Here is a 25,721-nt window from a genome sequence, read left to right as displayed (position 1 = left end):
GGAGGCCCACTGGGGGAGGAAAGACTCACCCTTAGTCACGGCTCAGCAGCCCATTGTGCCAGCTTACCTGAGTCTTTCTACAGACTCCATCTCGACACAGGGCTCCATTTTTTCCCCACTCAATGGATGAGTCTCTAGATTAGCATTTAGCCTTTACAGGAGGGAAGAGTCTCCCCACAGAACATTTAGGATCTAAATGTGACAGTTCCTACTGCTCTGTCTTTTAAAACAGGGTCTTAGCCCAGGTGTAATATTGATTCGTGGCTTTAATTCAAGGTTAGCCTGGTCTACAAATCCCTTGGGATTGGGTCTAGAAGTTGAAGAGTACCCCATGGTTCCCAACATATATTTCTTTTTTTGTTTTTTGTTTTTTTTTTTTTTTGTTGTTTTATTTTGTTTTGTTTTGCTTTGTCAAGGACAGGGTCTCTCTGTGTAGCTCTGGTTGTCCTGGAACTCCCTGTGTCCATCACAGAGATTCTCCTGCTTCTGCCTGCCGAGTGCTGGGATTAAAGTCATGCACCGTCACCCCCAGCTCCAACATACAGAGTTAAAAATGTAAGTCTCTGAGCTCATTCTTTTCCTGTACTGCTTTGTCCAGCAACGTTAGCCAGCCTCCTCACATTCTCTGGTTCTCCAGTGTTCTGCTGTATCGGACACACAGTCCCTAAGTTCCTCGTGGCTTCCAGAGAAGTCAGTCAGTGTGGACATTTTTCAGGTCTTACTGCCAGCTCAAGTCATGGACCATTGGTACTCTAGACACAGCCTCTGAGACTAACCAGATTAGACACGATTCGCAGAAGTACCAGAGGGATTCAAAAACTCAACCTTCAAATATTGTTCATGCACAAACACTTCCAGCACCTACATCCCTGTCTTGATCACCAGAGCAACGATAACAAATCCCTGTGGAGATCGGTGTGTATTTTCCGGTTTTCCTTTCTTCGTGTTTCCCTTAGCGTGTATCAACTCTACTTAACAGTGGTCTTCATCATGAAACGTTCATACAGGTATATAATGTCCTTAACAATTTTAACAGGTTCATTTGCTTTGTTATGTGTTTTGCCTACATGTATGTACGTGTTTCACGCACATGCCTGGTGCCCTCTCATGGATGAACAGGGTGTCAGATATTCTGGAACTGGAGTTACGGGGTGCTGTGAGCAGTGAGTGTGGGGGCTGGGAGTTGAACCCTTGCCCTCTCCAAGAAGAACAAGTGTTCTTAACTGCTGAGTGACCTCTCTATTCCCTATTTGGAGACAGGGTCTCTTGGAACCCAGGCTGTCGTCAAATTTCCTATGTAGCTGAGGATGACTGAACTTGGGGTCCTCCTGCCTCTGTCTGCTGAGTGCTGAGATTACAGGCTTGCACAGCCATGCCTGGCTGTCGCTCACAGTTCTGAAGGCAGAGAAATTCAGGCTCTAGCTGAGCTAGAAGATCTAGAAGACGCACCTCTTGGTTTACAAATGACCACTTCCTATCTATTGTCCTACGGGAACAGAGGCTTTGTGCATCTTCTGTAATCCTTACTTCCTGGGCTAAGTAGGAGTTTGAGTTCTAGGGCTACATAGGGAGACCCTGTCTCAAAAAAAGCAAAGCTGGGTTAGAGAGATGGCTCAGCGGTTAAGAGCACTGACTGCTCTTCCAGAGGTCCTGAGTTCAAATCCCAGCAACCACATGGTGACTCACAACCATCTGTAATGGGATCTAGTGCCCTCTTCTGGTGTGTCTGAAGACAGCTACAGTGTACTTATGTATAATAAATATATAAATCTTTAAAAAAAAAAAGCAAAACAAAGCAAACAAAAAATACTGCATAAAGGAGTTGGGGATTTAGCTCAGTGGTAGAGCGCTTGCCTAGAAAGCGCAAGGCCCTGGGTTCGGTCCCCAGCTCCGAAAAAAAGAACCAAAAAAAAAAAAAATACTGCATAAAAGATAGCTAATAGGGGCTGGGTAGAGGGCTCAGTGGTTAAGAGCACTGACTGCTCTTCCAGAGGTCCTGAGTTCAAATCCCAGCAACCACATGGTGACTCACAACCATCTGTAATGGGATCTAGTGCCCTCTTCTGGTGTGTCTGAAGACAGCTACAGTGTACTTATGTATAATAAATATATAAATCTTTAAAAAAAAAAAGCAAACAAAGCAAACAAAAATACTGCATAAAGGGTTGGGGATTTAGCTCAGTGGTAGAGCGCTTGCCTAGGAAGCACAAGGCCCTGGGTTCGGTCTCCAGCTCCGAAAAAAAGAACCAAAAAAAAAAATACTGCATAAAAGATAGCTAATAGGGGCTGGGTAGAGGGCTCAGTGGTTAAGAGCACTGACTGCTCTTCCAGAGGTCCTGAGTTCAAATCCCAGCAACCACATGGTGGCTCACAACCATCTGTAAAGAGATCCGATGCCCTCTTCTGGTCTATCTGAAGACAGCTACAGTGTACTTATATATAATAAACGAATAAAATCTTAAAAAAAAGATAGCTATAAACAAACAAATAAATACATTATTCCCAGTCACGGCTAACACAAGCAGGCTTTAGGTCTACTGCCTCTCAAAGGTCTACTTCTTGATACCATCATATTGGGTCACAGAAGTTATAGGAATTAAATCTTTTAAAAAACATTTTAAATGATCGTGAGTGTTTGGCCTCCATGTATGGATTTGTGCCATTTGGTGCTGTGGCTGTGATGGTCAGAAGAGTGTCCTAGCCTTATAAACCCCTAGAATTGGAGTGATAGATGGTTTGAAGCTGCCATGTGGGACTGGGAACTGAATTCAGAGCAGCCAGGGCTATTAACTGCTGAGCCACCTCTCTAGTCTCCCACCGCGTTTGAGACGGGGTCTCACGTAGTTCAGGCTGGCCTTTAAGTCAATGTACAGCTGATGACCTTAAATACTTGATTCTCCTCTACCTCCTGAGTGCTGGGACTGTAGGCATATGTCACCATGCACGTGCGATGGTAGAGACCGAATCCAGGGTTCTGCTAGGGAGGTACCTTTCCACCTGAGCTCCATCCCCAGTCGCCCTGGATGAATCACAGGCCAGAAGAAAGCTATCACAACTAGAAACAGCCCCGGCGTCGGTAAACACACCGTGAGCAGGCGAACACTTATCTATTCAATGGACCACAACACAGCTGTGTGGAGGAACTGTCCGTACACACACAATGACATGGACGAATGTCGCAAACAACATGAGGAGGGGACAAACCCAGACACAAAGCCGTGCATTATGTGGCATTTGGCAACAAACCAAACAAGAGGTGGCGACAGACTTGTGTAATTTATCAGGGGAGAACACAGGCTTATGCTGAGGAGGAGGCCTGAACGGTTATATGTCCCAGTCGTGATTGTGGTAATCGTGTGGAGTGTGAATTGATGAAGCCAGTTTAGCCGAACCTTTGGAGAACTTGGCTGTGGTCCCTCTGGAGAGACCACAAGCTGATTTCTCTTGGAGACATCTGAAAAGAGGGGTCAGGACCAGAGTCACTCTTTAAAGGGTGGGCAGGGACAAGGGGACACCAGGTCAGTGTGTGCTCTGTGGTGTGTGTTGATAAGGGCGCATTTCCCACCTGTAAGACAGAGGACCCCGCCGGGACTCCCCTGCAGCGTAACGGATCAACACAAAACAGAAACCCAAATTTCTAAGCAAATGGAAGAAGTTTTGTTGTGCTGTATACAGAGCTCCAGGACTCTGGTTGCTGCAAAGCACTGTGGGCAGTGAGACATTTCTGTGCTCATTGGCAGCTGCCTAATGAGATGAGGAGGCAAGGGATTCGGGTGGTTGGCAGCTGGTGGTGGAGGGGGAAGGAAAAGTCTTCATGTGCATTTCTGTTGGGGCTGATCGTGCTGCATCCACCACTTACCACAAAATTATATAAACTGCATGGCTTCTAGGCTGGTAGAGAAAGCTGCCCTCTGCTGAGAGGGATGGTGCCCTGCCCCTTCCTGACCTGCTTCTGGCTCCCTCCTGCCCAGTGCCTCCACAGGGAAGCATTTTTGAAACAGGAAAACTGTGTCATACCCAGTCACTGTTAAACTGCACCTTAGTCTGCTCCGAAAAGTGGCTTCTGTCCTGAAGACTATCCACTGATTGCTTGCCTATTGGGGCGCTCTTCCCAGCCCCTCCCCCAAATGGGTCTGGTTGGGGCGGGGCACCCCGCAGTCATCTGCCCCAGGGCCCTGCAACTCTGGGGTGGAGCCTCTTTGGAGCTGCCCAAGTAGAGCCTGAGCCACGTTTTCCAGGGCTGGGCTGGGAGCTCACAACGAGGCGCACTATGCAGAGAGAGACTTTGTGGTGAGTAGGGGATCCCGAGGGAACAGGGGAGGTGGGGCTTCTGTCAGAGACTGTCAATGGAAACATTCCTGTCAGCCCAGGCTGCGCAGCTGTATAGGAAGACCCGAGGAGGGGCGATGGGTGGGAACTGCTTGCTTGCTAGATGGGGCCTTTGGATACAGCTCCCACTATGCTTTGGGGCTGAGACAAGCAGTTCCCAAGTCCGAGAGGATGTTCACGATATGTCACAACCACACAAGTTTGCTGTTAAGGTGCAGCCCTGCATACAAGTGGCCAAGGACCAGTGACTAGGGCAGAATTCTGTGAGCAACTGGTCACAGTCTCAAGGCCAGAGAGATGCCACTGTTAGTCCAAGGCCAGAGCACAGAGGTCTATACCCTATGATGGCATCTTCCTTGGACCAGATGACAGATGAGTCTGTTCAAGGGTCTAAGACAGTCCTACAATGAGACCTGAGAGCAAAACCAGCAGCCACCTGCCAGGGCAGGCCTATCTCACCCAACACTCTAACAGAATGGCAAACTGGCTTGTATCTCCTGGAAAAAGAGCTTGGGCCCTGTGTGACAGACTCCTTCATCTACAGCCTCGCTCCGGACAGCACCAGCATGAATGAGCGCATGAACACCACTGAGATCTTCGATGGCATCCGCTTCCCAGGGTTCCTGCACACCCCAGAGTCCCTGAAGGCAGCGTGTTCTTTCCAGTTCCAGGACACGGACGTCCTCTTGGTAACCTTCCCCAAGTCAGGTGAGAGACAGGCTGGGACGATCCAACACCAGGGCTGACTTCCACTCACAGCACCTCGGTTGGCCGCCTTCTTGGCACCGTAGACTAGATGCCTGGGACCTGATACCTGTCAATTTGGTGTGAGCCGAACGGCTGCCTTTCTGGCTTGAGTCAGTACCGGCTCCATGAAAGCCTCACTAGCCTCCTTGGCCAGTTGTTTCTCTTTCTAGTAGCCTCAGAAGCTCAAGGTGCCCAGCAGCCCCCTCCCTGTACCTTGGTCAGGTTCCCGGGAACTCTGTAATCTCTCTGCACTTGCTTGAACATGTTTCTGAGCCCACGGAAAGAATGCCGGGGATGATGTAGGGCGAGCGCTGAGAGCCCGGCTTCATTCTGAGGCGTGTGGTCCTTTGGGGGAACGAACTTTTCCTTGCCCTGAATCATGCTAACGTGAATGGTGTACAGCACCTCCATGAAGTATGTTTATGTGGGACAGGAACTCCCTAATCCCGTAAGACGGCCTGGTCTACCGTCCTCCTGTATGTTCAGGGTACCAGCATAGTCTGCAGGACCCTGCGTGACATCCTCGTCATCCTGGCTCTGTAAGGATAGGCACAGGGTTGAGGATCCTACCCGGGGGTAGTTTGCTTTTGTCCCCTGGGCACAGCCCAGCTAGGGCACAGTGCCCATTAAAAGCAGGATCTGCCTCATGGGGCTTGGCCACCAGGGCCACCTGGACTACCAGTAACTTAGCTAAGTCAACAATTCAGCAGATAGGGCCAAGTGCCCCTTCTATACTCCACATTCCTGACGAGTCTTTCTCTTACACCAGACCCCCATTCCCCTCCACCCTACATAATGGTCCCATTCCCTAGCCACCACCCCCTCCCTCCTGCTTCCTGGATCAGATCCTTCTATTCACATCTTAACAGATCTGCCCAGGGGCCTGGTCTGTGGGCTGGGCCTCCCACCAGAAGGAATGCAGGGGGTGGGCTGGGATCCATCAGGCTGTGCTTACAGCCTCTCCGTTCCTCCTAAAGGAGAGGGCAGCAGAGCTATGGACACCCTGGGTCCTGGATCCAGGTCGTCCGTGTCCCTGTATCGGGGGAGAGGTGAGGACAGATCATCTCTCAATAACAGCACAAGGTCATCCGGACACAGCAAGTTCTGTCGTGTAGCAGGCAAAATACAGTGCTGAATCTTATCGCTAGTCCTGAACCGGGCACAGGCACAAGGGAGGGAAGGGCCACGCCTGCTCTGGTTTGTATTTTCTTAGGGTGGTTCTGTCTGACTTAAAAAAGAAAGGTGGTGGGTGCTGGAGAGATGGCTCAGTGGTTAAGAGCACTGACTGCTCTATCAGAGGTCCTGAGTTCAATTCCCAGTAACCACATGGTGGCTCACAACCATCTGCAATGAGATCTGATGCCCTCTCTGGTGTGTCTGAAGACAGCTACAGTGTACTTATAACATAAAAGAATAAATAAATTAAAAAAAAAAAAGAAGGTGGTAACCTTCTTCCCCATTCTGAAAGTCAGAGAAGCTAAGGGAGGGCCCTGTGGCCTTCCATTCCCATCGAGGTCCCTAGGGTTTGCTATCCCTGAAGGTGACCCCAGGAAAGTGTAGTTGCTCTAGGGGAGCAGACACCCGAGAAACTCCCAAAACACCCTCCTCTCTAGTCAGGGCCACAGCTTCTCTTCAGATGTCTAAGGTAGAGAAATGGGTTGTGGCGCAGTCTGGTGGAGGATTCGCTCTGTGTAGGTGAGGACCTGGGTTACATTCTTAGGAGAGAAGGCCAGATGGGCTTTCTGGAAAGACCATCACCAAGGCTGGAATGTTCTGGAACATTCAATTATGTGAGAAAAGTGTGGTGGCTCGCTCCTTTAATCCTAGAATTTTTGAGGCGGAGGCGGAGAGATCTCCACAAGTTCAAGACCAGCCCGGTCTACAGAACTAATTCTGGTGCCATCAGAGCTACACAGAGGTATATCTCATCTCAAAAAACAAACGAACGAACCAGAAAGTGGTACTTATTAGATGCCATGGTTCCCCCTCAGGGAGCTCAAACCTGTCAAACCGCTGACATGCACAGGAAGCCACCCGGGTCTGGGTGACAGTCCCATGCCTGAGTGCTCTTCTTACTCCACCTGACCACCCTCCTCATACTTTGGCGGCTATCCCTCCTGGAAAGTCTTCTTTAGATCTGGGCCAGTTTGCCCTCTTTCCGCCTCACCTCTCTTTTCTGCCTCACCTCTCTCCTCTGCCTTGCCTGGTGGAATCAATCATACCAAGGAGGTGCTAAGCCACTCAGACAGTGAGTGTCCATCTCAGACCAGGGCTCTCCGGTACTCTGCAGGAAGGGTGGCGGTAGGCTAAGGTCACACAACCAAGAAGGAAGTTGGCATGTAAGAGTCAGGTGTTCTCAGGTCAGTTCTGCTCTCTGCTACCACAATGGAGCCTTTCTTCCTCTCTGCCCTGCCCTCGCATTCGCATCTGATGCCTCTCTGGCAGATGTAGGGCCGCCTTAGCCTCCCTTCTATCTCTGCCTTGAACAGCAGCCCCAGTGTACTCGTAATCTAATCCTCACGGTATGTGAGCTCATATGGCGGAGGGGATTTTGAAGTCCTGCTTAGACTAAGGACCTTTAGATGGAGATTATCGTGGACCATGGAGTCAGTCCAGTGTCATCACGGGGTCCCTGGAGAGTGGGGCATACGGCTCAGACAACAAAGGAGTTATGATGACAGGAGCTGGATGGGAGATGTGACAGCTTTTGCCCTTGGATGAGACAGTTTGGAAGGAATATGGTAGCCCCCGAGAAGCTGGAAAGGCAAGGGTGGCAAGGAGTCAGTGTCCTCAGCAGTACCAACCTCACTAGCACTCTGGTGCCAGAACTACAGGAAGAGCTGCACTGTTGAAAGCCACTAATTTGGTAGTTATCTGTAATATTTATTTTGTAATATTTATTTATGTGTGTGTGTGTCACACGCGTGTGCATGCTCAGGCACACACTGTGGCACAGTGGATGTATGGACGTCAGATGACAACTTTCGAGACTCAGTTTTATTTTTCTCTTTCTACCACATAGTTCTCAAGGGAGTTTATCAGGCTTGGTGGCAAGCCTCTCTATGCATTGAGCCATCTCACTGGTCTAGCTGCTGGTCACTTGTTACAGCAACTGTAGGGGAGGGGATAATGATGGTGGTATGTCTAAGAAGGTGCTTGACTGATGTTTTCATGTCCAGGACCACACCCTAGTCATACTATACCTAGCACCGTATAGTGGCCAGCCACTCATGGTCTGGAGTAAATGGAGGCCTGAGTGGGCTACCGTGTAGACATCCAGTTGCTGAGGACCAGGTCTTGCTTTAGCAGAGCACAGGGGGATATGGGTATCTCTCTCCCCGTCTCAGAAACCTGCTTTTGTGTCTACTCTTATAGTAGCTGCTTATCCTCCCTGAGATCCAGAGGCTGACAGGATCTGCAGAATGGAACACCACCTAGCCCTCAGGAACATTCAGACCTTCCTGCTCCAGTGGGCGAAGAGCCAGCCTCAGCTCTGCTCACCTTCATAAATGCAATGTATGATGACAACAGTGTGCCCATAAGGCAGGAAGGTGGAAAGCCCCAGCATTCCCTAGAAGCCACTCCTGCCAGTGTCTGTGCGCTCCCAGACTTTCAGTAGGGCCTTTTATATCCACTTCTCTGATCTCCTCAACAGTGTCAGGTCTTACCCACCACAGTGCTTTCCCCTTGTTTGTCATCTCAGTTGCCCATACTCGGTGTCTTAGTCATGGTTTCTATTCCTGCACAAACATCATAACCAAGAAGCAAGTTGGGGACTGTACTGGCTGGTTTTGTGTGTCACCTTGACACAAGCTGGAGTTATCACAGAGAAAGAAGCCTCCCTTGAGGAAATGCCTCCATGAGACCCAGCTGTAAGGCATTTTCTCAACTAGGGATCAAGCAGAGAGGACCCAACCCATTGTGGGTGGTGCTGTCCCTGGGCTGGATTCCTGGGTTCTATAAGAGAGCAAGCTGAGCAAGCCAGGGGAAGCAAGCCAGTAAGTAACATCCCTCCATGGCCTCTGCATCAGCTCCTGCCTCCTGACCTGCTTGAGTTCCAGTCCTGACTTCCTTTGGTGATGAACAGCAATGTGGAAGTGTAAGCTGAATAAACCCTCCCCAACTTGATTCTTGGTCATGATGTTTGTGCAGGGATAGTAACCCTCACTGGGTTAGTCAGGGTTCTTTAGAGTCACAGAACTTATGGGTAGTCTCTGTATAGTAAGGGAATTTGTTGATGACTTATAGTCTGCAGTCCAACTCCCCAACAACGATGAGCAGCAGCTGTGAATAGAAGTCCAAGGATCTAGCAGTGGCTCCGTCCCATGAGGCAGGCAGGCGAAGAAGACTCTTCCTTCTCCCAATGTCCTTATGTAAGTCTCCAGCAGATGATGTGTCCCAGATTAACGGTGGGTACCCCCATGCTTCTGGGGCTCGCTTTGTCCCAGGTGACCTCAAACTCAGAGATCTCTTTGCCTTAAGATCTCCATACCAAGATCCAGGTCAGAAACTTGTATCTCCCAGCCTCAAGGTCAGGATCAAAAGTGAGCCTTCCAATTCTGGATCACAGTTCATTCCAGGTATAGTCAAGTTGACAACCAGGAATAGCCACTACACTGACTAAGACAGGGAGGAAAGGGTTTGTTCAGCTCACACTTCCACATTGCTGTTCATCACCAAAGGAAGTCAGGACTTGAACTCAAGCAGGTCAGGAAGCAGGAGCTGATGCAGAGGCCATGGAGGGATGTTTCTTACTGGCTTGCTTCCCCTGGCTTGCTCAGCTTGCTCTCTTATAGAACTCAAGACCACCAGCCCAGGGATGGCACCACCCACAATGGGCTGGGTCCTCTCCCCTTAATCACTAATTGAGAAAATGCCTTACAGCTGGGTCTCATGGAGGCATTTCCTCAAGGGAGGCTCCTTGGGGTTGGGGATTTAGCTCAGTGGTAGAGCGCTTACCTAGCAAGCACAAGGCCCTGGGTTCGGTCCCCAGCTCCGAAAAAAAAAAGAAAAAAGAAAAAAAAAAAAAAGAGAGAGAGAGAGAGGCTCCTTTCTCTGTGACACACAAAACCAGCCGATACACTCAGTGTAAAAATATTAAAGGAAAAGTCTTAGCAATCACTAACTCCTGTCTTAAATTGTGTGAGGAAAACCTCACGCCGTCTGCTTCCTCCAACCTGGGACCTGATTTCTCCACTATCTCTCTGCTGCCACCATTGAGCTCTCATGAAACTTCCCAGTTATCAGATCCATGGCCACAGAATCCAGTTCTCCTATTCACATTACCCTCAAGCCTCAAAGCACATGGCTGTCCAACCCAGACAGAGAAGCCAGAAAGTGCTTCCCTCCCTGAAAAGGCACTCATTCTCAACTTAATAAGGAAAAGACAGAATTGTCTCAGGTTGCCAAGGTCTGTGGGGGAAAAAAAAACCATGTAAAAATATGAAGTTGAGAGAAGAAACCCAAGCTAGTTTTTTTGTTACCCTGAGTGAGGTTGGTTAGACAACACTGAAAAGTTAGTAGTAAAACTTTAGGTCCTGGGGTTGGGGATTTAGCTCAGTGGTAGAGCGCTTGCCTAGGAAGTGCAAGGCCCTGGGTTTGGTCCCCAGCTCCGAAAAAAAGAACCAAAAAAAAACCCAAACAAACAAACAAACAAACAAACAAAAAAACCTTTAGGTCCTGGTTTTGGCCTTGAGTGTCCTGTGGGGAAAGTAACAGGGTGTTCTGTGTCCCCTCAAACTTTCCCTGCCCTAGCTCCACTGTCCCAGAACAGAGGAAGAGAGTGGCCCTTGTGGTCATGGGAAATAAGCTGTGATCGCTAGCCTAGGACCGGGTGAGACGGAAAGAGAAAAAAGGGACTAAATTCTAGATGGAAGAAATGACCGACGGCAGCACGCTGTCATTAATCTTGGTACGTGCTGTACGTATTTATTATGGGATTTTTAAATTTGTTTTGTTTTGAGACAGAGTTTCTCCATGACTGACCTGGAACTCACTGTATAGAACAGGGTGGCCTAGAACTCAAAGAGAGCCACCTGCCCCTGATAGGATTAAGGGCTTATGCCACATTGCCCTATCCTAAAGTGTTTGTATAGTGCAGTTTACATAAGAAAAAGTAAGGCTGGGAGAATGTGTTTCCTTAACCTCTGTTACAGAGCATTGTGACAGTGGCAGTACGCCATTGTTAAGCCGCCTTGAGACACCACTCCTGTGAAGTTACTTTGTAATGAAAATGTGTCTTGTTGGGGACAGGGAAACTGTTTCTTTTCTTTATTTTTGGAAAGAGGGTCTCACTTTGGAGCCCTGGCTGGCCTAGAACTTGCTTTGTAGACCAGACAAGCCTTGAACTCATGAAAATCTTCCTGCCTCTGCCTCCTTAAGGGATTCAAAGTTTGCTTCACTACCCCTGGCACTAGGGAACTTTCTAATTCACCACACTGACCGGCTAGGCTAGCACTTGGTGAGTATGAGTCAACTTTCCCTCACTCTGGGAAATATCTACACTAGTCAAGGGAAGGAGAGTTTACAGTTCTAGAGATCCCAACCCATGACTCAGGGGTACCCTGGCTTTGGTCCTGTGGCAGGCACATCATGATAGAGAGAATGGCAGAGCAAATTCACTGTGGCTTAGAAGGGGAAAGGGACTAGGGTCCAGTGAGAGATCGCATAATGCTATGCACAAAGCCCTTGGATCCATCCAAGTACAAAGACTAAAAGAAGGGTAACACACTAGGGCTACGGAGGTTGGAAGAACGGTCCCCAGCATGGGCAAGACCCAGGGTTTGAAGCCGGGAACACAAACAAATGCAGGCATGGCAGTCAGCACACGTCTGCAGTCCCAGCGCTCAGACCCTCAGGTGACAGAGGCAGGAGAATCAGAAGTTTAACATGAGACCCAGCTCAAAAGAAGGAAGAGGAGAGACTGGGGTGCTACTACCTCAGAAAACACTCCCCCATGATCCAAAGACCTCCCGCCAGTCCTCGTCTCTTTGGTCTTTCCTCTTCCCTCTAACACATAGGCCCTTCAGAGACATTCTGGATTCAAGCTAGAGCCCTGGCTAGCAAGTATTGTCAGACTTAGCCTCACTCGCTCGCCTCTGAGCTTGAGGGAGGTCACTAACGTTTTGCGTTGTACTTAGGACAGTCGCTGTGTGGATGCTATAAAGGAATCTGCCACCAAGTGTGTGGGTGCACCTGGATCTTTGTGAGTTCGAGGCCAGCCTGGGCTGTGAGTTCCAGAACAGCTGCCACAGGGCGAGACCCCATCACCATAAAACAAAACAACAATGGAAATCTAAGAAGAATTTGCCACTCGTTTGCGGTTTTCACACTTGGTTTATTCCTGTGAGGTGTGAAGTAAGAGCTGTGTTTGGCCAAATGGCTACTCTGTTGACCCTGAGGGGTTGCCCTGCACCACAGCTCTGAGCTGCCCCTTCCTGACCACACTCGTGGGAGCCGAGTGTTGTTCCCCACTTGTGTTCCGAGTCCTGACCACCGTGTGCTTCTTTTCAGTCTAATTTCAACACCAACTTGCCTAAGTCTGTAGACACCCAAGGGTATTTTTGTTGGAATTGAGTTCGATTTACAGATTAATAGGAGAACTGGCCTGTTTATTTCGTTAGGACACCCTGTCTAAGGACAGAGGATTCTCCATCTGCCCAGGCCACCCCCACATCTTCACTGAGGCGGGCACACTCTTCCCACATAGCCTGTACGCGTTCCTTCCTGTCAGTCTCTCACTGGTGTAGGATAAGGCTTTTCTCCGCTGTTACACCTCAAAGTTGCTCTGGGGCCCGTGAGGAAAACTAATATTCTCTTTGTTTGTTTTTTTAGTTCTAAAAAGTTGTGTTTATGATTTTTCAATGTATATGGGCACTTGGCATGTTTGTCTTTATGATAAATGCCTGGTGCCGGAAGAGGCCAGAAGAGGTTGTCACACCCCCTGGACCTGGAGTTAGAGACAGTTGTGAGCCGCCGCGTGGGGAATTGAACCCACATCCTCTGGAAGAGCAACCAGTGCCCTTTAACCACTGGGCCACGTCTCCAGATCCAAGACTTCTGATTTTCTTCCAAAGCATACTTTTCTCTTCCACCTTACCTTCCTCTTCTTCCCCTGTGCTACAAGGACTAAAACCTAGGGCTTCATGATGTGAGACCAGTGATCTTCCGCCGAGCCTATCCCCCAAACAAAACAAGCTTTTTAATGATGTGCTGGGACTGTAAGATAGAAATCGTGACTAAAAACTCTGGGGTTCTATTCTAACAAATACTGAGAGAAAACAGTGGGGGTGCAGGGAGAGGGTTTCAGGTGTTCTGTGGGGGGGATGCAGGCAGTTCTGTGATGAGGGCATAGGGAGAAAATAGGAAGTGGCTGGGATTTAGCACAGTGGTAGAGTCCTGTCTTAATTTATATACATTCCTGAGTTCTACCTGTAGGACCCCAAGAAAGGGAGGAAGGGAGGAAGGGAGAAAACAGAAGTGGGGGCATTGTAGAGTAAGCCCAAACTCTTTAGAACCCCCAAATTGAAGTTATCTAGCTGTGGCTGAAATGAGGGACTAGGAAACTCGAGTTCTCACGTATAGAATGTTAGCAGAAATACAGGTGATAAAAGCCATACCACAGGGGCTGGAGAGATGGCTCAGTGGTTAAGAGCACTGACTGCTCTTCCAGAGGTCCTGAGTTCAATTCCCAGCAACCACATGGTGGCTCACAACCATCTGTATTGAGATCTGATGCCCTCTTCTGGACTGCAAGCATACGTGCAGGCAGAAAGCTGTATGATGTATACATAATAAATAAATATTTAAAAAAAAAAAAGCCATACCAAAGGCCAGATGTGACGACTCAATCCTTGAATCCTAGCACTCAGGATGGAACTCTCGTGGTTTCAATGTCAGCCTGATCTACACAGTGAGAAGAACCAGGACAAACGGACAAACATTGATAAGGTCTCAAACAGACGCAAGGAACATGGGGGAAGGAGCGGGAGAGCACTCAGCCGGACCAGGTTTGGGTTCTGTGGTCTGCACACCCAGAGCAGTGAGAGAGGACCAGGCTTGCTTCAGAATCCTCGCAAGGGTTAAGGATGCACACAGTAACCCTGTTACTCGGGGTGGGGTGGGGAAGAGGCGCTGGGGATGTCTCAGGCAGAAGCAGCCGCACCCCAACACCTGCCCCACCCCTACTGCTACCCCTTGCCCTGCAGGTACCACCTGGATGCAGCAGGTCCTGAGTCTTATCTTCTGTGAGGGCCACTTGTGGCCCATTCACCACCTCCCCAACTGGGCCCGCATGCCCTGGATGGAGCAAGCCTCCTTTAGCAGCCTCCTTTCCAAGCTTAACACCTCCTGGCCTCGTCTACTCACCTCCCACCTGAACGCCAAAGGGCTGTCCCCGGCTCTGATGAAGTCCAAGGCCAAGGTAGGAAACGGGCACCTTCATTCTCCTAAGCACTTCACGAGAGCCAAGATGGAGTCCGGCTTTGGGGGAGTTCAAAGGGTCCTGGGGTGAAGGACATGGAACATGTGTAGGTGGGTAAAAATCACGTGGGCTGGATCTACACAGCAGTGAGTTTTGTCCGGGCAGCGGCGCGGCCAGGCCAGGAGAAGAGCAGGTTAGTTTATTGTCTGAGTGTAGTGAATGTCAGTGGTTGGCGCTGGGGAAGAGAGATCCCTTCCTAACTTGGTGGGAAGGCACTGGAGAAACTCGAGTAGGTCTTGGAGACACAGGTCTACACCAATCTTCCCAGCAGAAGATTTAGAATTGGTGGAACCCTGATAGGCAAGACTCACTTAACCTGTGGGGGTGATAGTGACCATAAGCTACCTAGAACCTGAGGGAAAGAGTAACGGTCCCTCCCCTCAATAAAAAACGTCAACTGTAATAATAAAGAAACCAAAATGTGCCCCCAGGGGCCACCCATTCACTACCTTACAGGACTCCACCTACCACCGCGCTCAGTGATCAGGTGTAGCCACCTCAGCACTGCTGTGGTGGGGGCTGCAGGCCAGCACTGCACAACTCTTCCCAACCCCCACTTCTAGACTGGAGCTGGGGTCCCGGGCTCAAGTACTTTAAGTAACAGCAGCAGGAGGGTGGGGCTGTGGGGAGGGGCACGAGTCCTGAAGCTGGCAGCGCTGAGATTCAGGACTCTGTCCACCAGGTGGTGTACGTGGGCCGGAACCCCAAGGATGTTCTGGTTTCCTACTACCATTTTCACCAGATTGCCGGCTTCCTGCCCAATCCCAGCTCCTTTGAGGACTTTGCAGATGAGTTTCTCGAGGGTACAGGTGGGTCTCAGGGACTGAGGTGGCTCTCAGAGCCCCCTCGTCACCCAGCTGGTGGGCAGCCTTGCTTCCTTGTTCCAGTCGTCTCTGAGGTCTCCCTGCTCCTCCCGGGCCCCAGCCACATGGAGGCCGTAGACCTTCTCTGTTTCCTCCTCATTCAGGTTTCTTTGGCTCCTGGTTTGACCATGTGAAGGGGTGGCTGGGCCTCCAGAAGGACCTAACTTTGCTTTTCGTCACCTACGAGGAGCTGCATCAGGTGGGCACCCCTTCCACATACCCAACCTCCTCAGGGTAGCATCCCCGGCTCTTCCAGAATATTCTGTGAAGCTCGTTTTCCTGAGAGAGGACTACCAACGAGATTGGTGTTTTCAGAACTCCCAGTTGCTCCCGCCTCGGACATGCTCTCCTACCTGCAGTTTGCCAAAAGTAACAGCCCTTGTGAGACTTGTTGGTAGGAGATCCGAGCAATTTTTAGTTTATTTCATGTGTATCAGTGTTTGTCTTCATGGATGTCTGGACCATGTGGTGCCCAAGGAGGCCAGAAGAGGGCATTGGATCCCCTGTTACTGGAGTGGTGAATAGTCGTAGCCACCATGCGGGTGCTGGGAATCAAACCCATGTCCTCTGCAAGAACAATGGGTATTCTGACTTCAGAGTCCTCCAAGCCTGTGTGTGTGTGTGTGTGTGTGTGTGTGTGTGTGTGTGTGTGTGTATGCACTCGCCCATGCGTGTGTGTCTTCCAGTGTCAGTGGGGGCCAGAAGAAGGCGTTGAATCCCCTGAAGCTGGAGTTACAGGAAGCTATGAGCTGCACGATGTGGGTGCTGGGATTTGAACCTGCATCCTCTAGAAGAACAAGTGCAACTACTCAGCCATCTCTCCAGCCCCAAGGATTTTTAATGTACATTTGCAATTTTAATATTGTGAGGCTGGGGAGTAGCTAAGTCGGTAACCTGTGGGAGAGGCAGAGACAAGCAGATCCCTGTAGCTTACCTGGCCGGCCAGACTAATCTGTTTGGCGAGTCGAAGGCTTGTGATAGACCTTTTGTCAACAAACCAAGGTGGGCTTCTCTCAGGAATGGCCCCTGAGATTTTCCTCTGGCCCCTACATGCACACACACACACACACACACACACACACACACACACACACACAGAGACACACTGAGAAGCAAGAATTTAGGAACCGATGAGTTGCCTCAGTGGATAAAGACATTTATTGGTCTGGTTTGATCCCTGGAACCCATATGGTGGAAATGGAGAACCCCTCTTTTCTTCTCCCCCTGTGCCTTAAGGTATACACTGGGCTACTGATGCTATTTTTGTATTTATTCATCAGAGTAATCTTTGATTCACGTTTGACTGCGTTTGAAAATCTAGACGAGCTCCTCTGAGCAGCTTTGGTGCCGTGAATACAGGCTCTTTACCCGCTCCTCCTCTCAGCCCCTGCACTTTCTAATGGAACAGACAGGCCTTGCGATTACTCAGCCCACCCTGGCACAGCCAGCAAATTGCATGCATGATGCTGGAGAACCTTGAGTTCTCTGCGCTGTTCCAATATTATGTGTAAGCAGCAAGATTTTTAACTCGGAATAACAAGACGAAATCTACTTCTTCACAGTGTGTTTTAAATCCCCTCCGCAAGGCTGACCTTTCCTCTGCCTGCAGCTCCGCTCCAGCTGTTGGTGCCGTGTGTGCTTAGGGATTCTCAGGAATCCGAGGTCTGTTGGGCCTTAGAAACCGCACACATTTGCCCCCAGCAGACATCATCGGTTTGGCTTCAAGACATTAAAACAAGGGAGACAAAGACGTGAATAGATTCACATCGGCAGAGGTTTGGCCTTCCCAGCAAAATGAGGCTTGACATAAAAATCAAAGCTCAAATTTTTGGAGACGTGACACCTCTGAGTGTCAAATACAACATGAACTGAACTCAGAGATATATTGATGCTCGAGGTTTTGTTTTTCAAGATTTCTGTATCCTGCTTCCAGTCCTTGGTGGTGTTGGCCTGATACTACTCAGCCCCAGGTTACAGACAGCTATGAGCGGCTGTGCAGGTGCCAGGAGTGGAACCTGGTCCTTCGGCAAGAATAAGTGCTCTTAACTGCTGAACCATCTCTCCAGCACCCACCCATGCATTCTTCATGACGATGAAATATTCTGTGGTATAGACACAGCTAAAAGAAATTCCCTTTGTGGTTGTTTCCTATAACAAATACTAAATTGAGTATGTTCGTTCACACTTCAAGTTACTTGTACTATTTTTTAATATATGCTGGGGGCTGGGGGGACGGCAGGATGGCGTTGAGGCGCTGTCTCTCTATGTAGCTCTGGCTGTCCTAGAACTCACTCTGTAGACCACTCTGGGCTCAAACTCACGGAGATCTGCCTGAGTCTTCTCCGGACCGAGTGCTGGGATTGCCTGCTTATTTTTATCTTTAATGTGTATATTTGTGTTTATATTGATTTTTATGCATTGGGACCCCCGGAGCTACAGTTACTGAGTGCTGGAAACTGACCTTGGAGTAGTCCCAAGAGCATAAGCACTCTAAATCGTTACATTGTTTCTCTCGCCCCTACTTGTTTAATGTCTTAAATATGTATCCATTCCTCTGAATCCAGGAACCTCGCTCAACCATTCGGAAGTTAAGTGAATTCCTAGGGCGCACCCTGGGGCCAAAGGAAGAGGACATCATACTGGAACACAGCAGCTTCTCCTTCATGAGTCAGAGTAACATGGTCAACTACAGCCTTTTATCCAAGGAGATCATAGACCAGAGTCAGGGCAAGTTCCTCCGGAAAGGTAGGCCTTCCTTCCAGCCTCCATTCAAATACCCACGGCCCAACCTGGGACCAGTCTACCCTTATCTTTTGTTTGTATGTTTTGGTTTTGGTTTTGAGAAAGGTCTCTATGCAGTCCTAGCTGTCTTGGAGCTGGCTATGTAGACCAGGCTGGCCTCAAACTCACGGAGATCCTTATGCTTCTGCCTTCCGAGTGCTGGGATTAAAGGCGTTCGCCACTACTCCTGGCAGCATCTGATTATAGCCCCTAGCCTACCCAATCCACTTGCTTCCTGGTCATCCCCATTCCTCCCCAGCATCGGTGTGATACTGAGGACACCCCCAGCCCTGTGTCATGACTTCTGGTACCCCTTCAGGAGCCCCCTTTTGACCTCAGGCTACAGCTCTGTCTCAGACCACTCCTCCCAGAGCCACCCAAATTTCTGAATACCTCTCAGAAAGTACCCCAAACCCCATCTTTGCCAGCTCTTCCAAAAGAAACTGACCTTCGCCCTTATTACAGGCAACGTGTTCTAGCACTGCCTGAGCCCAGCCCCGCCCTCCCAGTTCTGAAGAAAGGGTAGTAAATTCAGGCACGCTCCTGGGTATCTATGGGAGGTTCCTGTGCCTCCTACAGGACGTATTTCAGAATGCGGTGATGGAGAGGCAGCTGTCAGTCTCTCAGGAGTTAGCTGTGGCGTATCCTTGTCTTCTCTCCCCTGCCTGACTCACACCATCTGCCCTTACTCTAGGTGTTGTGGGGAACTGGAGGGAATACTTTACTCCTGAGCTGAATGAAAAGTTCAACGCTGTCTACCAGTCCAAGATGGGTGACTCTGGCCTTTCCCTCCCCTGGACCATGGACTGACCCATCTAGCCTAGTCACATGGGCCTACCCTATGCTCCTGGTCTAGCCTGTCCTCTTACTGTGCTCTGTCCCTGGTCTAGCAATAAAAGCCCAGATCCACGTTGTACAGACTCTGTTACAGCTTCCCTTTACCCTGGGACTTGAGGGAGAAAGGGGACATTTACCCCCAGGACCCTCCCTTTTCTCTATAGGTCTTGGCCCTTTACTAGGCTGCAGTTCCAAACTTTTAGAACCTCCAGATGACACTTTCCTAGACTTTACATCCCAGGATCATTCTTCCACAGGGCAAGGGCAAAGATGTAGAAAAGTGGGAGGAACCATGGAGTCCCCTAGGAGACCATATCTAGATCAGAGAAGTCAAAACAAGCATTAGGAGCCAACACCAACCAACCCAAGTAATGGGAAAGGTCTCCGCCCACTCACTGGGGCTTCCAGAGTATGTGGGCTGCCTACCAAGATGGCTGCCATCCCAGCCACAGGTGCAGAGCAGCGAGCTTCTGCTCTGAAAGGAGGTTTGGCAGCAATGGGCATAAGGAGGCCCAAGTGGATCCAGAAAGTCCCTCCTCGCCCTCCCCATCCCTGTGTGCTGCCCATCTGCCTGAGTTCTGTGGAATACTCTAATGGCAATATGACAAACATCCAGCTCTGGTTGAAAGCCAAGGAGTGACTTGATCCAAGGAGCTGGCTCTAGAATCTGTTGATTCAGAGCTCTGTCCTGTTTTTATTTATAGCATCTGTCTGCTCACGCACTGTGACAAGAACAACCCTCCCTAGACCCTTGGACCTTGGCTCAGCTATTGGAGAGGGCCCCTGGTTTGGTTTTGTTGTTGTTGTTTTGCAGGACTGGGGCTGCCTGCACTGGGGAGGAAGGCTGCCTTGCAGCACCTGGACCCTGGAGCCAGGAATTCACACATGCTTAGCAAGGATTCTGCAAACTTCTGGGTGCAGTGACACACGCCTTTAATCCCAGCATCAGGAAGCAGAGGCAGGTGAATCTCTGTGAGTTTGAAGCCAGCCTAGTCTAGAGTTCTAGGACAGCCAGAATTATGTAGAGAGACCCTGTCTCAGAGAGAGAGAGAGAGAGAGAGAGAGAGAGAGAGAGAGAGAGAGAGAGAGAGAGAGAGAGAGAGAGAGAGAGAGAGGAGAGAGAACTACATGAGAGCTCCAAGGATACTCTTTAGCTCCAAGGAGGGTCTGTTTAACTCTCCTGACTGCAGGGTTGCTCTTAGCAACCCAAGTCCTCATACTGAAAGGACAATTGAATGGCCACAGCCGAAGGTGCTGTCCTCAGACCTCAGACGTCATTACAGATGCTGTTTACAATGGTTGCAAACACAGCAGCAGCACCCTTGACTTTGCATCTCCTGTGTGTCCCAGAGTGGGGGTTCCTATGACAACAAGTGACTTTTCCAAAGACCCCCATGAGCTGGGAATGCTAACTCAGTGGCTGAGATGCTTGCCTAGTGTTCACAGAGCCCTGACTATGACCTCAAGCACTCATAAAACCTAACACGATGGCTCCTATGTGTAATCAATCCTGGGAGGTACGGATAGGAGGACGAGAAGTCACAGGTCACCATGAGCCACGTAGTAAGTGGTCTGTATATCACTCTGACTCAAAATAAACAGCCTGCTGCGGCGGGGCACACCTGTAATCCTAGTAACACTTGGGAGACAGAGGCAGGTGGATTTCTGGGAGTTCAAGGTCAACTTAGAGAGTCAAGGTCTCCCATTGCTACTTGTGCGAGACCTTACCTCAAAACAACAAGAAAAACCCAGGAGGCCCCATTGACCTAGAAGCGCTGAGTCGCAGCAGCAGAGAAAGAAATGTAAGTCAATCCCAGTAATTGCCACATGCCCAGAAGGGCTGAGAAGAAGGCACAAAGGGCGGCCAGTGTTCTGGATGGGTCCTGCCTCCTGACAAACTGTGTTCACCTGGGGTCACAGGTCAGCCTCCTAAAACTGAGTTTAGGGATGTCCAGAGCAACCCCATGTTAGAGAAGGATGCACAGAGGCAATGAAAGGGGAACCTCCTACCATGGGGCGAGAGATATGGATGCTGGATGCTACAAGCCAGTGAGAAGAGGTCCATAAATACCGAGATTTGAAAGCCCAGGTGGGGAAATGGTAGCACCAGGATGCTCCCAGGAGGTGCTCCCAGGAGGTGCTCCCAGGAGGTGCTCCCAGGAGGTGCTCCAGACCACAAAGAGACACAGATACTTGTCTCGGGCCGCAATAGCTAATAATCCAGGATGGACCCATGGCTTTTTTGGATGAATTCAACAAGGACTTAGGATGGTACTAAGCCAGTAAGAACAGGCTGTCTTGGTAATGCAGACTGGAATTGGGAATGGGATGGAGTCTTTTTTTTTTTTTCTTTTCTTTTTTTTGGAGCTGGGGACCAAACCCAGGGCCTTGTGCTTGCTAGGTAAGCGCTCTACCACTGAGCTAAATCCCCAACCCCAAATGTATACTGTCACTGTCTTCAGACACACCAGAAAAGGACATTAGATCTCATTACAGATGGTTGTGAGTCACCATGTGGTTGCTGGGATTTGAACTCAGGACCTCTGGAAGAGCAGTTGGTGCTCTTAACCACTGAGCCATCTCTCCAGCCCATGGAATGGAGTCTTAAAGGATGCATCTACCCTCTGCCAGACTCTCCTTCTGGGCCAAGAACCTGGACTATTCAGTCTTGGGGGGAAAAAGAAACTGCGTGAACCAGAAAGATCTCTCTCTCTCTCTCTCTCTCTCTCTCTCTCTCTCTCTCTCTCTCTCTCTCTGTATGTGTGTGTGTGTGTGTGCGTGCGCGCGTGTGCATGTGTGTATGTGTCTCTCTATTTTTCTGTCTCTATCTTCCTCTGTCTCTCTGTCTCTATTTATCTCCGTCTCTGTCTCCTTGTCTCTCTGTCTCTGCATTTCCATCTCTGTGTCTCTCTGCCTCTCTCTCTCTCTCTCTCTCTCTCTCTCTCTCTCTCTCTCTCTCTCTCTCTTTCTCTGACACTCTGACACAATGACTCATGATGACTGACATCTTCTTGGTATCTATCAGCCTGACATCTCACCCAGGATCACCTGAAGTTCAGGCCTCAGGCCTGGTCAGGGTCAGGGTTGTGCCACTGAGAGAACCACTGGGAAGAGGCTGCTCTGGAGGTCTCTTAGGATTTGGCCCCATTTCTCGTCTTGGCTGCTAAAGTAGATGCCCCCCAAGATAGAGCCCAGAGCAAGGGAGGATCCCCTGCTGCCTCACAGGGACCGCCTTTAGCCCAGAGCTGTTTCTCAGGGATATTCTGTTCAATGTAGTGACTCTAAGAGGACTCAGTCCATTAACCCTTGGCTATCGGTTCCACCCACAAAATATAGCCAGTCAGCTTAAAAGGATGTGTAACTCCTAGCACCCCAAAGAGATGGCTTCTTACCCTACATCCTCTGGCTGAGATTCTTATAGTTGTAAAATGGAGCCTTCTAGGGTTGAGGGCAAACTCCATGCACTCAACTAATGCCTGAATTTTCATGCGTGTGCATGTGGTAAGGGGCATAGCTCTCTCTTGCACTGACTTATTGCAAACTGGGCACAATGACATATCTGTTCAAGAGAGATCCAGGCTTCACCTAGACCCTGCAAATAACATGGCTCTCTAAACCTGGATGCTGTTGTTGGGTTAAAACCCCACAGAGTAGACCAATCCCCAGGGTGGCTGGGAGAGTCTTTGAGAGAGGCTTCAATAGTTAAAGCAAAAGAGGAGTGCAGCCCTTCCCAAACGCACACGTGCACTCAGACGTGGTAAAACAACACATGCATGTATTTGCGTGTGCACAGATGCGTGACTAAACACACATGCATGCATAAACCAAGGCTCTAGGCTCTATAGCCTGGGAGTCAAGCATGGAAGGCCCAGCTCAAGACTCTACTGCGTATCCTTGGCTAAACGGCTTCATTTCTCTGAGTTCAGCTCCCGCTCCGTGCAATGCACACACTTACAATAGGCCATCACGTGGGGCTGTTGTGAGAGCTCAACACTGCGGGCAGTGTTTAAGCAAATGCTTAGGGAGTTCTGGGAAGGGAGGCACACTCCACCGTGTATAGGCACTAGAACTGGTGAGGGGAGGAGGGGAGGAGAGAGGAGAGAGGAGAGGGAGCAGGGAGGACACACCCCTAGAGCCAGCCGACTGCCCACCAGTAAGGAGCATCCACACGCAGAAGGACAGGCCAGGGGCAGGTGGCGAAGGGAACAGCTTCACTCACAGCTCTCGTGTGATTGGCCGAACTGCGTGGGGCTTGTCTGACAGCTTTTCAGCCCCCACACCAATTACAGGCACTTAGTCACAGGTTCCTGCCCCCACTTCCTCTCAGCAGCAGGAGGAAGAACAGCCTTGGTGGGGCTAGTCCTTCCCACCCCCTCCATCCCTGCCTCGCTAGCGTGGATCGGGAACAGGATGGGCACTAATCCAGCAAGGCAGGGAGAGCTTGGCCCCTGAGGCCCGGTGGGCTCTATAGGAGGGACGGGGAGATGGGAACACATTTAGAACACAAAGGATGGACCTTCGGAAGCTGGCTGTCCCCTTAGACTAAGAAACTGGTACCCCAGATCAGACTGAACGCCACCCACCCAGCCTCCTGCAAAGGCTTTGTATGTCAGAGTGCATGGCGGGTCAGGCTGAAGGGCAGGGCTCAGAGCATAAGAAATATGGATTCTCTCAATCCATCCAATAAGGCAGCTGGGTCTCTGCCTGGTCTCTCCTCTCCTAACAGTGACATCAGCCAGGGCTGAGTCTTAGCTAGATGAGAGAGGGCCACCACAAGGGGTACTCTGAGGTCACTTATCCATTTAGCTATGTGTTTACGGCAGGATGGAAGTCGGCTGGGGCTGGAAGCTTATTCTCATGACAGTGACCATGGGCCGCTCTTATCCTGGTGGTCCCTGGAGGCTGATATTTCAACTGAGCATGTCAGTATGTGGTATTTGTAGGGTTTTTGGGGTTTTTTTGTTTTTGATTTTCAGGACAGAGTTTCTCTGTGTAGCCCTGGCTGTCCTGGAACTCAATCCCTGGACCAGGTTTGAACTCAGAGATCTGCCTACTTCTACCTCCTGAGTACTAGAATTAATGTGCACCACCATCCCCCAACATTTTTTTTGTTTTGTTTTTTTTAACCAGGGTCTCATTATGGAGCCTGAAGCTAGCCTAGAATTTACTATGTAATTCTACATTGGCTGGCCTTGAACTTACAGAAATCTGACCCCTTCACTTTCTGAATCCTGGGACCACTTAGCACTCGGTATTTTAATGACCCAGCTGTAGAAGTGACATTGGACCCCAAGTCCACCCAGATTCAAAACGAGAGAATGTAAGCCTACCTCTCAATGGTACATTCAAAGCCCTGTTAAGCAGCCGTGCTAGTCTGTGGCAGACAAGGAACAAAGATCAAACCCCCCTCAGACAGAGAGGCCCGGTCTCAGGCCAAAAGCTGTTCAAAGCCCACGGGTGTTAAAAGCTAGAGCTGGTTAGGCTGGCTAGCCAGCGCCTCCAACCTACAAGTCCCAGTGGGGTAGGCTGTGGGGCTCTTGGCCTCTCTAGGACCCCCCCAGAGTTCAACCAACTTGGAAATTCTTTACCCAAGGCCCCGGGGTCACTCCCATGCTCTATGCTCAAGAGCGAGGCTCCCTAACTTAAGTTGGAAGATTCCCCGAATATCAGGGAACGCATTCCATCCGCACTGTTGGGCTTGATTCGCACAAGCCCCGCTGGACTCCAAGATTATATGGCACACGCTGTAAGGCAGCAAAAGGGGCGGGAACAGGAACTTGGACAATCAAAGCTGTACTGGCTCTACCCCATCAGTGGTACCCCAGGCTGGTCCCTCCACTGACCTGAGCCTTGATTTCTTTGTGAGGCGAGAGTCTAGGGCATGCTCCTGGACCAGGTTCCTCAAGGGCTGAAAGAAACTCACCTTCTCCTTGCTTTGTGATCTCTTGGAAGGGCTGTCCCTTCTCACCCCTCCGGCCAGTGGCTCTCCCAAGCCCCCCACACTGACTCCTCTACGTGCATAAACCTTTCCCCCGTTCTCTTCCGCCTGCTGCTGGGATCCTAGGCTCCTTGGCTTCACCAGAGAAGAACCCAGGCAAATCTAAGAACTGTCAGGTACTGTGCGGACTGGATCAGACCTGGCTGACACCCTGGGGCTCCAATCTCCCACCCTGCTGGTGTCTCCTTTCCCATATATCCATGGAAGGTACATTTCTCTGGTGTCCTCTCTGTCCCCAAAGAGACCAACATCCACCGGCCCTTCCGGAATCGTAGCCAGGTTACCATGGTGATGCCTATTATCCGGGCTTAACAGGAGATGAATCAGTAGCTAAAAATAGCTCTGGAGTGGATAGATAGATAGATTGATAGGTGGGTGGGTCTGATTCAGGATTGGGACAATTTGTTTTTCTCAGACAAGATAATTGAGAGGAAATCTCAATTAAAAAAAATCCACCCCCACTCAGACAGGTGGAAGCTGCCCTCAGCCGACAGCTTGTGGTACATGGTGAGTCCTGGGTACAAGCCAAAGTCACTTAGGGCTGCTTTTCCCTTCCTGACACATCAGCCGAGGGGAATACCTAAAGCCCAGCCAGGGCCACAGCCCTGACTGGTGTGGGTGACCTGGTGAGCCTGATTCCAGGGACGTTCATGCCAGATCCCCTGAAGCAAGAAAGTCACAAGGC

The 25,721-nt window shown here is 50.0% G+C and overlaps 1 protein-coding gene across 2 annotated transcripts; it reads left to right on the top strand.

Moving 5' to 3' along the window:
* The first annotated feature begins 4,217 nt into the window (after positions 1 to 4,217).
* Positions 4,218 to 19,117, top strand: LOC116886303 (sulfotransferase 2B1-like). Of its 2 annotated transcripts, none has more exons than XM_032887746.1 (7): positions 4,218 to 4,290; positions 4,874 to 5,037; positions 14,283 to 14,497; positions 15,240 to 15,366; positions 15,525 to 15,619; positions 17,985 to 18,165; positions 18,896 to 19,117. In XM_032887746.1, the coding sequence occupies exons 1-7, from the start codon at positions 4,271 to 4,273 to the stop codon at positions 19,009 to 19,011; spliced, it is 918 nt and encodes a 305-aa protein (XP_032743637.1). In that variant the 5' UTR covers positions 4,218 to 4,270; the 3' UTR covers positions 19,012 to 19,117. The 2 variants fall into 2 exon arrangements, with proteins under 2 accessions (XP_032743637.1, XP_032743638.1); XM_032887747.1 differs by having other exon boundaries at positions 4,269 to 4,290; positions 4,889 to 5,037; positions 18,896 to 19,115.
* The last annotated feature ends 6,604 nt before the right edge of the window (positions 19,118 to 25,721 follow it).

The sequence above is a fragment of the Rattus rattus genome, chromosome 17, assembly GCF_011064425.1.
Source record: "Rattus rattus isolate New Zealand chromosome 17, Rrattus_CSIRO_v1, whole genome shotgun sequence".
NCBI classification, from domain to species: Eukaryota; Metazoa; Chordata; class Mammalia; order Rodentia; family Muridae; genus Rattus; species Rattus rattus.
The sequence above is the reverse complement of the archived record's forward strand: the minus strand, read 5'-3'. Positions and strand labels throughout refer to the sequence as shown.